The 16,826-nt window shown below is 34.9% G+C and overlaps 2 protein-coding genes across 8 annotated transcripts in view; one reads left to right on the top strand and one right to left on the bottom strand.

Moving 5' to 3' along the window:
• LOC111514398 (uncharacterized) overlaps window positions 1-5,814 on the top strand; it is a 109,787-nt gene extending 103,973 nt beyond the window's left edge. For 6 of the 7 annotated variants that reach the window (XM_074184809.1, XM_023170635.2, XM_074184803.1 and 3 more), the window contains one exon: window positions 5,614-5,814. In XM_074184809.1, the coding sequence (XP_074040910.1) occupies window positions 5,614-5,739 (126 nt within the window). In that variant the 3' untranslated portion in view covers window positions 5,740-5,814. Of the gene's footprint in view, window positions 1-5,608 lie in introns of all 7 variants that reach the window. The other variant, XM_023170652.2, reaches the window with a different exon arrangement.
• A 676-nt stretch (window positions 5,815-6,490) lies between these two features.
• On the bottom strand, window positions 6,491-15,883 carry LOC111514250 (uncharacterized). The gene is made up of 4 exons (XM_023170492.2): window positions 15,582-15,883; window positions 11,929-12,178; window positions 11,766-11,880; window positions 6,491-6,698 (listed from the first exon to the last, which is right to left on the bottom strand). The coding sequence occupies exons 1-4, from the start codon at window positions 15,826-15,828 to the stop codon at window positions 6,564-6,566; spliced, it is 747 nt and encodes a 248-aa protein (XP_023026260.2). The 5' UTR covers window positions 15,829-15,883; the 3' UTR covers window positions 6,491-6,563.
• Window positions 15,884-16,826: the final 943 nt, after the last annotated feature.

Consider the following 16,826-nt stretch of genomic DNA (forward strand, 5'->3'; position numbering starts at 1 on the left):
AATGAATTCGGCAATCATTCCTCACAATGGATTCAACATCCCCGGAGCGTAGGGCAAATCCAATGTGAATCGCTACTTTCGCACTGCCACCGCTCTGAGAGCGCCTTGAGGATTTCCTTGCAGTGCTTGTGTTTTGTCTTAAAAAAATATGTCTCGTTAATACCGTAAAAGTGCCATATGTGATAGTAAAGCACTCTAATCTGACACCGCATATGTTGAACATCTCGACGTAAGTACATTATGGTCCAAGGCGTCTCGCGGCAGGCTCTGCGCCTTGTGCCAGGAACCTCTATACCCATCACACAACTGCTCTACCTCAGTCGTGGTGTTATAGATACTATTCTGACAGGCAATGATGAACTCTTCAGTTTCCGATTTCAGCCCACTTGATCTGAGGGAAGCGAAAGTCAGGTTGTTCAATAAGCCGAGGTCTTCAATGTGGCTGAAAAAGACACTTATGCTTCGGCTCATACTCGTGTTGCCGCAGAAGTGAAATCATCTCTGTGGCTTTCATGTGAGCCTTCTGATGAACGGATTTGATATCGGTGACAGAGGTTTGATCAACTTTTTAAAAACTAAATAAAATCGATTTCAGCAGCCGCTCGGGTAGCTGCCTTGAAAAGAAATACTCCAATTCCTGTTCTCTCATGGTCGCGAAACATGCAGGGAAGGGAATACGAACTTCATCCAGTATCATTCTGTCACGTATTACATTCAAAACTGAAAATTTCACGCACCTCTGTTGTCAGGGGAAGTACAACTGTGGACGGACGATTTGGGATGCACCCTCCTATAAAGATCCATATTTTTTCGGGTTTTTACACGTCGAGTTGAAACAACTCCTCCCGAGTCTACTTTACTACTACAAAGAGGTTGAGTAGAATTGAAATGGCAAGCATATTCGTTGCAGCTGTTAACCAGATCTGTCAAAATTTGTGCTGATACTTGCCGCGGAGAGAGTTCTATTCTGCTGTTACCTCTTGTGAGTGACGTTGTTTTGCCACAACAGTATACCTCTCTAGCATCTAGATGGTACAGGATGTTTCCATCTACGAGCTGCATATCTTCTCTGTACTATCCTCTTTAACCCTCTCTGCTCACATATACGTTCCAATACTCGGTTGACTGCTGTGAGTATTCATGTGTACAGGATGCTCGTAAACAACTCATAACACGAATTTAAGCTTGTTATCACTCTTCAATTATTAAGAATCGGCAAATCTCGGTTTTTTGGAATGAACGCGAATCCACAACATGCCGAGGCTGTTGAAATAACCGAGAATGTTTCTCGATGAACTTGAGTTTTCCGCAATGCTTCTCGCTCTCCCCACTAGTAACTTTTCAACAGTCATTAGCATACTTATTTCATCAAGGCAGTTCTGTTTGGTGGTCAACAGCACGCTTGACTCGAAGTGTAATGAATACGTCGTAATTAGGCGGCTATCTGCCGTACTGCGGGCGTTAGAGGCCTTTTGGATGTCCTGTGATCCATCACACATTGGATGCGAAACGCGTGTTTTATTTTGTGTTCCCGCCATTCAATCTTCCAAAACTCTAGGACGAGATTCCGTTACCCTGATATTGAAAGCGATTGGATGGCTGTGTACACGGCGGTTTCAATTTGCCAGATGTTACCCTCTTCTGTAAGAACATCACGAACCTCCGCATCCAAACGAGCCACCCCTTGTGACTTCAGGGGCCTAATTCGGTGAAGCGCCCTGCGCGTTCTCGTTGTCTCCACTGTGTGTTTAACATCACAGAACATGCATTCTTGCCATGTACCCTCTTTGCGTGAGCTCACTACTCCTGTAGCAACACATAAAGCTATCCCTTAGCTCATGCGTCCACTCAAAACGTCCGGTGGCATTCCGTATGTTAAATCCTCGTTAAGGGCTCCATCACCTTGCCTTTGATCCCTAGTCTGAGGGGGTCAGTTGTGAGGGACTATTTCTTGGTTAGCCTAATAAACCCATAGCCAGCATCGGAGGAAGGAATTAGTTCTCCCTCCTGTGGGAGGGTAAGTAGTGGCGAAACTTACCAAATACCTACGATATTGGACGGTCGTCCCTGCTTATATTATCATTTTATATTTTCACTATGAATCAAGATGTAATGTTATGTTGAATTTTCTTATTACTCTGAAGATTCACTACTAGAACTGATTCTTATTCGTGTCTGTCATTCATTAATGATATATAAAGTTCGCTTCTTTTGGGTAAAATCACCTGGAAATTAAAATGATTCATTTTTATACTATAAATAATGGAAGTGTTACTTGAATATCATTAGTCTGATTGTTTGATCCATTCGTGAGTGAACGCCATCATTTATAACATCTTGATTAGATGATAATTAATGAAGTGAAACTAAATATTTCTCATTTTTAATAATTTCACAACTAACACTATCACAACTTTCCGAAATATCATTCACCCCGTTTGGGTATATTTACTTCATTTTGAAATATTTATATCGATACCATATATTTTTAATCATTTGGCTCTTGCCCAGTCAGTTTAAAAATATTCTTCGATATTTAATTTTACAATTACTTCTTCGTATAGTTCAAGTAAACGATTTAGTGCAATCTACCTGCCAACAGCTCCCCTTTAATAATATAGTTGGGGAGCTAACTAATTTTGTTATTCAATAATCATTTCTGATTATATAAGAATCACAATAACTATCATCACTATCACTGTCGTCATTTAAATCAATAATGAATTTATTTCCACTATTAATATCCAATCTTCATATAGTCCAATCTCCATATAGTGTTTTTCAATTAAAATTTACTTTTTTAATCCTTTTCTGCCAGTCTTCTTTGGTAATATAAGATACTTCTTCTTTAACTAGCTTTATTACCTTCTTATCAAATTTTGGAAAATTATTTTTATGCTTGATGCTTCATTTCAATTTTCCCCAAATCAACTCGATGGGATTGAAAACACAAAATTGGGGGGGAAGTCTCAGTATGGTGTGTCCATACTTTTCAGCAATACTCTCAGGAGCATACACTTTTTCAAATGTTTTTGTTTGTGAAACTTCAATTAGTTGGTTTTTGGTATAGTAATCTTCAAAATACAAATTGTTATCCATTGAAAAACTTTGTATTTCATCTTTCCTCGAATTTTTATTCGGTACTTTGATGAGCTGTCGCAAATGATAGGAAGCGACGTCAAGAACTATTACACTATTCGCATTGAAATTTAGGATCAATGTGTTTTCAAACCATTTCTCAAAAATATTAGCTTCCGTGTTCTTATGATAGTCATTATTGTACTCACCACGTTTTTTCCAAATGCTGTAACAGAATTCGAAAACCATCCTCTACTCTCTCTGCAATGCACAATGATTAGTCGCGATCTTTTGTTTGCGTGCATGTTAGGCGTACACATTCTTGGACCATCAGTCCACCCGTTCGTAACTGTGTCGTGAGTGTCATACCAAGTTTCGTCCAAATAGAAAATTTACCGTTGTTCTTGTCCCTATTTAGTGATTTTTTCTAAGTATATGTTACGCAATTCCACAATTCTTCTGCTTTCCATAACTGATTGACGTTTGTTTATTATTTTAAATCTATATCCTAGTTTCTTAATCCAATTCTGAAGAGTTTTGTCACAGCAGCTCACGTTATGGCCGGAAGTATTCAATTTCTTCCTTATGATTTTGTAATAGTCCTGTATTGTTTTTTCATTGATTTAATTAGATGAACATCTAAAGGTTTTGGTAATCCCGTATCATATCGCGTCTTGCGTTCATATGGGGTTTGTTTTTGACTATTTTACGAACAGTTGAGAAAGGAATTTCGATCAAATTTGATGTTGCTTGTAATAGTTTGTTTTCTTCGAAACCAGACTTGATATGTAGATTCTTATATACATTGAAACATACTCTCTGTGTTTTAATATTCAAATGCATCCGAATCTTATTCACTGGTATCTCTTTTTCTCATTGTTCACCATCGCTATTGGAATTATTACACAGGCAAAAGTTTGCGTTGTTATCACACTCGTTATTACTATTCGCACGTGTCCATGGATGCCACATTTCAAACAGATAACAAAAATTGTAAGTAATTATAAGTGCAACAATATCGAATTCCAACACTCAAATCGCGAATAGTTCCTGAACTGAACATTGACAACACGACTGTTATAACCATCCTCGAATTCTTTTCGTCACCGTAACATGACTTCAAATTTAGTTTTATGACTCTTCAGCAAATCATAAAACTTGGTGAGTAAAAATTATCCAATACGAACCGCCAATTCTTCAGTACACGTGAACTAGTTGGTAGCGGCTTCATTTCTCATACAGAAGCCGCTCATAGTAGGGGTAGGTTGCCTACAACAGCAATTCCCTGTCTTCTTAAACAATCACAGTTCTAGGAATGTAAACTGCCACCATTCTCATGTCGAAAATCAAGATTCACTCAATTGAATACAAATTGGATTGGCTCTAACCCGGGGCCGCACTGCAGGATGCTAGATGGTCGTTAGGAGGGTGGATGGTAAAGGTGGATGGTGGAGGGGCAATGCATCCTGGACGCAGTGAAATGAAGCCAGTATCTAACTAACAGCGGAAAAGTAACAATCATGCCTCTCTTTGATAAACAAACAAAATTATTGAAATTAAACATTAGAACATAAACGTTAAAGAAAAGAGTTACATATTATGAAAAAAAAAGCATCTTGCTGTTGAGTTGTAGATATTCCACCATACGAATCTAATGATTGGTGTTCCATCGAAAAGCATGAAATATCAGTAGAATTTGACTGGGTACTGGGTACGACTATCATACTCGTGGCCAAATTGAGGGGCTCCCACAGACAAATTTCTTTTTTCTTATTCATTCAAGATAAGGTCTTATCTTAATTCCCGCATATATGGAAGTAAAGTCTTGAAGAAACACAAATCCGGATCTTCTTCGGAGCTGATTTCTTTTTCCAGAAGTGCAAATTTTTTCTTAACGGGTCTGCTGGGTCCCAAATTGCCCTTCTTTTGTACACAGAACTTATTACGCTTTCCTCCATGGCTAGGCTACCCGGCTGGAATATCAAACACGACTGATTAGGTTGGATAGACGCCTGGCGTACCTTCGGATGGTTTCTGAAGGTTAGACGGTAGTGGGGGGGGCACTGCGGCTACCGTCGTTCTGTTACTCGTTTATAAATAGTAGTATGTTCGCCAGGCAGCTATCTACCATCTACCAACCTCCCTGCAGTGTGTTCCCAGCTTTGTGTTAAATAATACTTAGCAGATAGGTTGAGTTTACATTTTGAAAGATGAATGATGGATGCATGAACGAAACGATTTGCTATTTGAATTGTTTGAATTGTTGGGCTGCGAATTTTATTTCTAATGGAGTATTATTCAATTTCTGATAAGAATCCACATTGATTATCTACCAGCTCCATTATTGATCATAAATTTAGTAATCAATATGGTCATGTCAACATTTGATCTAAACTCAAAGTACATCCAACTACTTGTGCGTAAAAATCCACAGGTGAAATTTTACTTCACATATAAACATTGACGTTTACAAGATATACTTCATAAGTTACTATTTGAATCAGTATTGATTACTTTGACTTTGGCTTAGTGCAGGTTCAACAAAAAGGGAAATTGCTAACGGTTTTTTCTTCATCCAAATATTGTGGAGGACAAAACGATGCAGCATGTGTTATGGCAGATCAAGGAAAGCTCAGGATATTGAGATTGGAAACTGACTGAGACTAACAGTTCATAATGAAGATTGTAAAACACAATTTTTGGAATAAATACAAAAATACAAAAAGTGTAACTACACATTTTGTTGTTTTCAATTCTGTTTTGACCCATGATTATTTTATCGTGAGTATGAATGCTCAATGCACACAAGAATTACAATAACTCATATGGAAAGATAGGATAAGAAAAATAACTAGCTAGATGTACTGTAGACAAGACAAGATTCAATTCTTACTGTACTCTTACAAGGTTTGAAACGTAATGATATGATTTTACAAAATGCAATGTTTCATATCGGCAGTTAGAGAAGGGGTCAGATTCGTCATTGTAGGGATAGACAGATGTTTGGTAGGTAGAAAAGGTCATTTAGAGGGTAATTCTCAAGATAAGGGATACAAGTAACAATTAAGAAATTTTTTTAAATCTAGCCATTTGGAGCTTACAATATTTACGTTAAACATACGGGTTGCTTGAGGAAAGATATTCGAGAATATTGAATTTTATGAGGATCCGTACATTAGAAAACCAACTGGAAAACTCCGATTAGTAATAAGGAAAAATTAAATAACTTAAACAAGATTAGTTACCAATACATAAAATAAAAATAATGCCATAAAACAATCTGTTTGGTTGTAAAAATTTTAGAGCTGGCAACTCTAGGCTAAATACTATAAAATTAAGATTCACTTGAAAAACATAATAATTTCGATAGCAAGATTTTGAGACCGAACAAGTTTTTTAATGGATTAAGACAGGCATTTTCAATGTATATTGAGTATTTGCTACAACTACATTGGAATAATACAGAACGAATGTCCTTAATAGAACTAAAATAATCCATATTCGAGCTGTTGTCCAATGGATAAACGTTCGACGGCTTTGATTTTTTCAGTCATTTTCAGGCATAGCACTCTCAAAGAAGTTTCTTTGGCTCCCCTGATTGAGTTAAAGTTATAGACCAACTGAAAAAAGCGAAATTTGAAAATTATAACACAAGTAATGTAATATCTCCAAACTTCATAAATCAGTCAATTTCGATATTTAACTTCTGCATTTGAAAAAACTATGGCATGCATTGAAAAACACCAAGTAGAAATTCGGGGCTCTGGAAACAACTATTTGAGTAGTATGAAAAAATTGGAAGCGTAAAAAATTTTTGATGAACATCGTTTAAAGAATGTAAACTGTCAAACCATGGTGATAATCCATCAATTGCTATCAAAATCTGTGGAATTGCATTCGATTTTCATGTTTGTACACCTTTGTACAAGCTATTAAATGCATACTTTGAATGTTTTGTTTTGATTTTTCAAGTGTTGAATAGAAGAATGCTATATTATTGTCTTTATTATCCCAAGAAAAAAATCAATGTTTATGAATAGCGATTATTCAAATCGAATAAAGATACACATTTAACAAAATAATGCGATATTGAACAAGAAAACACATGTAATTAATATGAACAGTGAACATAAAATTTGTTAATAGGTGTTGAAAACTAAAACATACGAAATTATAAATAATTGAATGAGAAATCACGAATACAATAATCAATACGGGCAAACAGTCTAATGCGAAATTTTCCATATTCAATATAAAAATATTTAGATGATTCTGGCTACACGAAAATCATATAATCCTAAATTTTTAATTTAATTCATTAAATTGATTTTTGAATTTGAGGCCATTTTTTTGTTTTCTTCAGAAATTGTATTACATATCACAATTTCGTCATGATTAATTAATTTCTGTCGAAAATTGGATTTGAAATTACTCACTGATAATAGTGGCTATGCATATTATTAATTTCTATGAAATTTATGTTTGAAATCTAAGAAGGAATGCAGATAATAAAATGGAAACTGATCTTTCTCCAAAACAAATATCTTTAGTGAAATGTTACACTCTCTGTAATTATTTTCAATTTATAGGGGAGATATCGAGAAGTTTATTCTTAAATATGAAGTAGAAGTGAAATACTGGAACGTTAAATATTATTGATCAATTCGAGATATTTTAGAGAAATAAGTAATTACGAGTTTTGAACAAAGTGTCGATCGATAGAGATATTCTCTTCCGTGAATATTCAATATGAATTTTCTTCCACATATATATTGTGTCCAGCGACTGATCTGTTAAAAAACATCTTTGCTTTTACGTTAACCAATCCTCAAAAGTGAAAACTTGTGCGAGCTAAGGATTAACGAAGTGTAACTTTTCAATGTGCGATTTTAAGATTCCTTTCGTCAATTTTTACTTTTTCTCTGTTATAAAAATGAACAAGGAATTGCTATCTTTACATAAATCCAAATTATATACCTTCATTCATTTACACACAATGAGCTACCGAATGCTTTGAAAAAATTTAATAAACAAAAATTCCGGATTACTTTCTTATCAGTCAGTGGGCTATGCTTGAAGACTGGCAGTAACCTATCAGAATAGGCGGATATAATCCAACGCTCTTCGTGGTATTAGCTGGGGGAGTAGTTGTTTTCTCATAGGAGTCAGTCCATTAAACCTACTGTGTAGGTATATAGAGGCTGGCTTGGACGTTTAAAGTTCGTTTGCTTTAGATTTGTTTACTGCCAGTCTTTAAGCATAGCCCACTGACTAATAAAAAATATTTTTTTCCTTATTCAGAGGAATCGGGCAAATTACGGATATGCAGTTGGTTAGTACCTCGTCCACTAGATGGAGTGACATTTTGTAATGTTCGCTCCAACTTCGGAAGAGGAATGAAATACTCTGAAAGAATTCCGATTTTCAATTGTGGAATATCATTGACTTTAGGTCGATGATGGTCGCTATCTTGCACTGATGACTGGCTAATAAGTCCGAAACCGGTCTGCAACTGTGCCTGTTCCAGAATTGAAGGTCGACTCTTTCAGTTTTATTGCCAATTGCATATGCAGGAAATTTTCTGTAAAGATTCCTGCCCTGACGCCTGTCGGATATAATCCAACGCCCTTCGTGGTATTAGCCAGGGGAGTAGTTGTTTTCTGATAGGCATCAGTCCATTAAACCTACTGTGTACGTATATAGAGACTGGCTTGGACGTTTAAAGTTCATTTGCTTTAGATTTAATTCCTGATTAATTTGAAAAAATATTTATTGTTTGTATAGATATATTATCTGATAAGTACATTTATGTATGTATATTTATATTTTCTTCAAGTTTCAGTTCTGATTTATCTTTTATTTGTGTGCTCTGTTCGTACTTAGTTATGTTATAGTATTTTTTTTAATTATTATTTTTTCCCTGCTGTGAACATTGTATGTTTCTTGGGAAAATAAATTGTTGTTATTATTATCATTATTATTGTAATAATTCGTTTCTATTCGATCATCAAGAAATCATTTTCAGATTTTTATCATTATAGTGAATGATTTTCCTAATCCTACGTTTAGAATGAACCAGTCCCAGAATTGAACTTTGTGGCACCCTATATGTTATAATTCTTAATTGATTCGGAAAAGAGAAATTTTTGGATTTTTCTTCTCTGTCATTATACAGCAAGTGGAAAACTTCTAATGGAAGGAAGAAAACGTTTGTTGATATATCTGTTGGGATTCATGAACATTATTATTATTTCAACAGTAATCAGTGAATGTTCTGATAGAACATTCAATCTAGTGACATATTATCATATGTACATGCATTTGAAAACTGTTTGAATTTTTATATATTTACAATTTGACTAGTCTTATATAGATATATAATTTTTTGAATCTATCTATACTTTTGTATTGGGTATTATGTGTGTCTTTTTTTAATTTTTGAATTCTATTGAGTGAAATGGGTCTTGAACCTGTTGACAAATGCATAAATAAATAATACTGGAGTTTATCCCAACATCAAAACGTTATTTTCAATATCTCGACACGTGTTTCGATCACCAAGTGATCATCTTCAAGAGAAAGAATAAACTAAATCTACATACAATGTTGTATTTATTTATAACATAGATACCTCTGCTAGGTACCTGCTTCTCAATTGTCTGAAACTAATTTTATAATGTTGCCTTATCTACCAGTCAGGTAAATCATTTCTCAGTTCAAATTGTCCTCCACCTAGTTCCTTACAATAATATAATCTACTCTCGAAAGCGTTCCGTACATTACTCAAGATGTCCGGAGTCAGCAATCGGTATTCCCGAACAATTCTCTGTCGTAGGTCTTCCAGATTTGTAGGTTAAGTAGAGTACACTTTTGACTTCAGATGTCCCCACAGAAAGAAGTTCGTCGGTGTGAGATCAGGTGATCTAGCTGGCCACTCCACTGGACCTCTTCTGCCGATCCAACGGATTGGAAAACGTTCGTCCAAAAACTGTTTCACCTGAACATCAAAATGTGGCGGTGCACCGTCCTGCTGAAATTTTATTTCATTTTTTACTAAATCGTCATCATTTTCTAAAATTTGTGTAATAATAGGATCTACAGTCTTCTAATATAATGTGTCTCCATTGAGATTACCTTCAATGAAGAATGGTCCAACAATATGATTACCAAAAATGCCGACCTAGACTTTCAATTTTTGTGGAGTTTGTGAATGTGTTTCCACCACCAAATGAGAATTCACATCGCTGCAATAACGACAACTATGTCTATTCACTTCACCATTCAACATGGAAGAACTTTCTTCTGAATTGTATTGAATAGGTTTGGGTTATTGGTCAATTTCTCGCTGAACACCTCACAAAACTGAATTCAACGATCTAGATCATTTTTGTTTGATTCCTGAAGTAGCCTTATTTTGAAACGATGGAATTTGTAGGCTTTCAAAATCCGAAAAACACTAGTAGCTGATACACCAGACCCTCTAGCTACTGTCTGTTTAAAATCTGTTTTTCCGTTAATCAGCTACCGCCCCCATACGAACGACAATACTCAGAAGTTGAGAAAATTGTGCGAGCTAAGGACTAACGAGGTCTCACCTTTTAACGTGTGATTCCTGATAGATTGTCGATTATCCATTTGAACATGTCCTAAAACTGCAGCTTCAACTCCGTCATTTCTGACAGGACGTTTTACTTCGTGTGTTCTGTTGTGAACAGAACCTGAAGTTCGAAACTTATCCACTAACTGTATACATATTGATGGCTCACGTTGTGGTCTGGATGATTCGTATTATAAATTCTTGCAGCAGCTTCAGTAAATTCATTATTTCGATAATAGGTTGCAACAATTTCCATTATTTCTTCAGTAGAATGAACTATGTTGGAACACAGAGAACAAGGATGATTCAATAATAATTCGTGAAGAAGTGACAGTGGCCAACTATCTACTTTTTGTTCTGCGACAACTAGATTCAACAAAAACTACCAGTCCAGAAAAAACTAACAGTGTCGTCCATTTTAAAACGTGAACTACTAATTAAATAAATTCTACAAATCTAGGAGACCTGCGACAGATAATTGTTCAGGAATGCCGATTTTTGACTCCGGACATCTTCAATAATGTAGAACGCTCTCGAAAGTAGACTGTATTATTATATGGAACTAGATAGGGGTCATTTTGAACACCTTATACGTTGATTGTGTTGCCATTGATATTACTTTTGTTGATTTCTATATCAGAATTAGTCCCCGCAGAAATGAAAATTTATGTGTTTTTTGAAATTTTCGATTACACGTCCGTTTCTGAATTACATGGGGGAGGGGTCAAGTTTTCATTGGAACACCCTGTATTATATTGTGTAGCGATTCTATGGATGATGTCTGATTCAATTCCATAATGGATGTTTGTGGTACAAATTGAATAGTAAAAGTTGATTTTGGTATAATTCAATGTTCATATGAAACTAGTGTTACGCCAGGCTTTTTTTTTCCAGTTTGTATCTGAAAGTAACTTTTGAGTATGATGTTTCTGCAGAGTTTATTTTGAACTTGATTGTTCACTTTCTTCTTTTGGAATTTTCCACGACTTTTTGTATAGAGATGGAGGTTCAACCCGTTCAACCAGCTATAACCTTTTTGCCTAGTCTGAACTCTTCTCTGTCAATAGAATTAGAATCACGACCAACTCACGTAAAGGAAATCAGTATATTCTATGTAACCATTATGATCCTGATCCATTTCTTCAAACTTATGTTTTCTACTTTCCATTGATGATTCGTCTCCCAAAGATTCTAAAATACATGAACTGAACAAACAAATTTTGAATAATTCATTTATATTCATCAATTCTCACAATGACTTGAAGTCGATTTGCTTATTCTTGTCATCACAGAAAGATACAAAAAGACTGTGCAGGTAGGAAATTGTAGATTCATTCCATTCCGGATACTGGGTAAGGATATTTTTTTCCTCCCATGTCTGCCCTTTCACTTTCGAACGATTTTCAATTCGTTTTTCAAGAAGCAATCTGTTGAATTCATCCATGACCTCTTCGTATTGGGTTTTAATCCGACTGCCATCATCTTGTTCTTTATTGATGGAGTCTAAAAAAATTGTAGGAATGAAGTGAATGGGAAAAATAACATCAACAAATGACTTCCAAAGTAACTAAGTTTTGATATTTTTGAGATTCATTTTTTATGAAAAAGTCAGTGATTGTTTTTTCTTTGGATAGCCGAAATATGAATATATTCAAAAAAACATTTCCCAATAATAAGATATCTGTAGATCCTCTTATTTGTGGCTACATTGTACATATACAGGGCAATGTACATTGTACATTGCCCTGAAAAAAAGAAAATAATATACAAACTGAATAAAATTTGTTACTTTATTACACAATCACTATGATTGGTACAGTAATGTGGAAAACTTCACCTTTTTCATTGAAAATTCATAATTTTGTCTTATAATTATTGTGTATGAAACAGGGTGTTTATCCGATTTCTCAAATCTTTCACATCTTCCACTGAAGTAGTATAAACTAAATACTTTATATGACCCCATAGAAAATAAGCCAGGGGGTTCAAGTCCCGTGATCGAGCAGGCCATAAGTTAAGATAAGATAAGATATTTAATGACCTTTAAAAATTTCAAAAATGTTTATGAGATAAATTCACAACATAATTGTGTAAGTACTTACGTCAAGACTGAGGTGTAGATATAAAATGTATATAAAATTTGTAAAGCTATGTAAAGCTTTAAAAATGGGATATTCCTAGAAACTAGGCTTTATGTAAGGTAGTACGGTAAATAGACAGTACTAAATATTAAGTCCATATATGGGAAAAACATCTTCAATATTATAAAGTGGATTTACAAGAAGTGATTGTTTCAAGTAGTGTTTCAATTTTTTTGTAGTGAATGTCTTCCATTCCACCGGTATAAGGTTATATAGTTCAATTGGTAGATAGCCAGTCTGCTTCATTGTTTTAGTGTAGTTCACTCGAGGTAGTCTATATAATTCTTTATTGCGGGTATTGAATTTCACTCCCTGTAGTGTTCGCATTTTTGTTTTGGTGTATCCACAAGATGGCTTCTGTAATATATATATATATATATATATATATATATATATATATATATATATATATATATATATATATATATATATATATATATATATATATATATATATATACCGTAATATACCGTAATATATACCGTAATATACAGTTTTCAGCACTTCAATTGATACTATTTCTCTGAGATTTCTGAATAAAAATCGACTTCTGGACAGCGTTTTTTGCAATTCCTGAATGTGTTCTTTCCAGTTCAGGTTGGAATCTATGTGAAATCCTAGTATTTGCTGTATTTTTTGAGAAAGTTATTTCTTTAGTTTTGTTATTATTCAAAGATAAAATATTTGTGTTGACAGTGTCTCACTTGACATCCTATCGATCTCTTCTAAATTCCTGCTTCTGATTGAAAAAGTTGAATCATCTGCGTACATAAATACATCTGCGATGTCTGAGAAGGTTGGCAGATGATTCATATAGATTATAAACAACAGTGGCCTCAGGACTGAGCCCTGAGGTACACCATGTTTGATTTGTATGGTCCTGGAGGTGACATTATTGTAGGATATGTATTGTTGTCTGTCCGTAATGAATATTTCAACGAGTCGGAGAGCTGGTCCACGTATCCCGTATTTATGGAGCTTTTCTAATAGGATGCCATGTGAGACACTGTCGAAGGCTTTCGATAAGTCGCATAGGATTGCACGTGTATGTACTCCTACGTCTAGATTTTTTGCTATTGAGTGAACTATCTCAGTAACAGCTTGTGAAGTTGATCCCAGCGATCTGCGGAAAGAAGTGCCTGAGCTCGTTGTATGTAGTATGGGTACAACAAATAGCCTCCAAGAATGTACCAAATCGTCCCGTTACTTACATGTAAAGTCTTTGCAATTTTTCGAGTAGAGGTACCTGGATCTTCTATCACGGCCAGCACAGTTTCTTCTACTCCTACCGTTATTACTGTCATTGGTCTTTCTGTTCCTCCATTTGGCTTCAATGCTCCTGTTTCATGAAGTCGTTGATGTATACTTTGGGAGGTTTTTCTATTGAGCACTTTACGATTAGGAAATCATTTACTGTACAACCGCCTAGCTTCCAATGAAATGCCATCAGCAAGTCCATAAATGAAATGCATGTCAGCCATCTCTGCGTTACTATAGCCATTCATGATGGAAGCCTTCACTAACAAGACTTTAAATATTGAACACAGAAAATGCACGTCAAATAGACAAAGTCAATCAGTTTCAACTTATTTGACACATACAAATGATCACTTACGAGACATACTACTGAAATGGAATGTTTGCAGCCGTTTGTAGTAATATGAATATATAGGATAGTTACCAACGAAATTGTGTAGTACGCTATACTTTTATTTCGGCTTCGTTAATAATTTTGAAATGACCAAAATTTTCATTGTTGATATTCTTTTTCGCCCCGTATCTTCGAAACAAAGCACCCAATCAAAAATCATCAGAGAACAAAATATCTTTAGAATAGTCCAAGGAATAGTCCCTTAACTTTTTTCCGCATATTCAATAAAAACCCTACCCTGTATATTCAAATTATTGTATGAATTGTGTAATATAATAAATTGACGGATTTGTTTTAATATATAGTAATGAGTTGAAAAGAGGCCGAAAATTTGAATTCGGAAAAAAAAAACAGAATCAAAATAAGAACTATCAACAGGTCATTAAAATGAAACAGCCTTATGCCTTGAGTGGATCGTCATATTCAATTTAGTATAACGACATCAAGATTTTCTATGAAGACTATTCATATGATACCCATGACTTAGGGGAAATGTGGAAATTAATTGACATTTTGTTACAATTGGCGTATCAACTCTAAAGTGGCGCCATTTAGATTATGAGCAAACATAACCTGAGTATGCGTAATTCTTCTTAGGTACATTTCTTCAGAAACTCATATTCATATGTTTAGTTAGGATTAAGGTCATTGTTTAAGACCGTAGACAAATGTGAATAGGACTTTTGATATGGATGAAATGTAAAGTTATTGAAAATATAGATCAAAGTGAGAAACTGCGAGCATATCAGTGAGATGCAGATAATTTTCAAAATGTGCAACTGGCAATGCTGAATTGAGGAAGGTAATGCCCTGTTTGAAGTTCTAGTATAAATAATTATTTGATGAGACTTCTCCTCAGAAGTTGTCATAACTTCAAATTCAATTTTGGTAAGAAAAATTTCAGAAAGTGGTTTTTACACGTTCTATACATAAATCGTTGGAAAAGTAGAAATTCGATTTTTTTTAAACTCATCTCTTTAAAAAATAATATACGATTTTGCCATCAATTCTGTATCAATAGTACCTACCTTACACGTTTTTTAGTTCAAAAAACGTAATTATCCAACAGTATCACTTATTTACTATATTTTACCCACATTACTATCTATCTTACCTTCTTGTCCTGGAAATGGCAGATGATAAGCGCAAGACCTTGACTTCTTCAAAGGATAATCGCAGAACCTCTCATAAAATGCGTAAAAGCAGTTGCCCATTTCAACACTTTTGAGTTTTGACAAACTAATGTCATTATGACTGATTTTATTGAAGTGGCTTCCAGAGAGCTGTGTCTCTTGGGCGTCAAACTTTTTTTGACAATTAGGAACAGTATTTGAGAATCGTGTGTTCTGTAACTGTGTCATGTAATGGTTAAGGGATTTGATAGGCTGATGTTTACACTGTTGAATTGTTTCTTCTACTCTATGGCGAGGATTGCTGCTTGGGCTAATATTAACCAATGACTTCTGTGGAGTGAGTGCTGATTGGCTCCGAAAATCGTGTGCCATGAGACGACGTAGTGAACCAAATATGACAGCATTTTGTATCTGCACGGCCAATATTTTTTGTCGTTTTGTAGCAAGCCGGGAAAAATATTGTTCCACAATATTTTTTCAACCAAAACAACAATTTCAACAGAGTCTGTGGAGTTAAAAATTAAATTCCGACGTTCACCTCTTTCCAATTAATTTGAGACCTGCTATTCCTTACAACAGATTCAATTCCTCCCGGAGTATAAGGCAGCATTAACAAGACAAGCTGTCTCTTCAGTACCGTACTGTGTGCCAAAGGTGCTCAGCATGTAAAACCTCGCGTTTCATCGGTAGATATAGGCTGAGATGAGATATGCTGGACATGCCGATAGCAAACATGAATATGAAATTGCAGTTTACAAAGCAAAAAAAGAATCGTATGATAAATGTATACAAAATCCAACCAAGAAACATAAAGATACTTGGAACTTATTGAACTACGAACGAAACTCTACTGGTGATCTCAAAACAGTCTCCAACAACATCAGTGCCAATGAATTCAACATATTTTTCTCGAATATCGAATTTCGAGAATATCATTAAATCTCTACCTACCTGCAACATCTCCGCTCTCGATTATATTTCTAGCCTCCCAAAACCAGTTAATTAATTTTTTCCACTACCAGTTGATCAATCTGTTTTTCCGTCAATCCCAAAGATGATAAAACATACAGGAATAGTCACTTATAATCTAAAGAATAAAAAAATCATCCAATGTATAAAAAGCATTGTCGAGTATATAATAAATATGTTCTCAAGCGAGTTTTAAAAATAGAAATATTGGCGGAACTAATTATTTCTTTAGGCAGTTTATTAAAAATCCTCAGACT

This window comes from Leptinotarsa decemlineata, unplaced genomic scaffold (genome assembly GCF_025532065.1).
Source record: "Leptinotarsa decemlineata unplaced genomic scaffold, Ldec_3_MD MMD2_P_RNA_scaffold_2, whole genome shotgun sequence".
NCBI lineage: Eukaryota > Metazoa > Arthropoda > Insecta > Coleoptera > Chrysomelidae > Leptinotarsa > Leptinotarsa decemlineata.

Excerpts from the sequence above, each read along its gene's own strand:
- LOC111514250 (XM_023170492.2), bottom strand. The coding sequence starts at position 15,828 with ATGACACAGTTACAGAACACACGATTCTCAAATACTGTTCCTAATTGT. Across the intron at positions 12,179-15,581 it reads GCCATTTCCAGGACAAGAAG|ACTCCATCAATAAAGAACAA; the intron begins GTAAGATAGATA and ends CAATTTTTTTAG. Across the intron at positions 11,881-11,928 it reads CAAATCGACTTCAAGTCATT|TTCATGTATTTTAGAATCTT; the intron begins GTGAGAATTGAT and ends TTGTTTGTTCAG.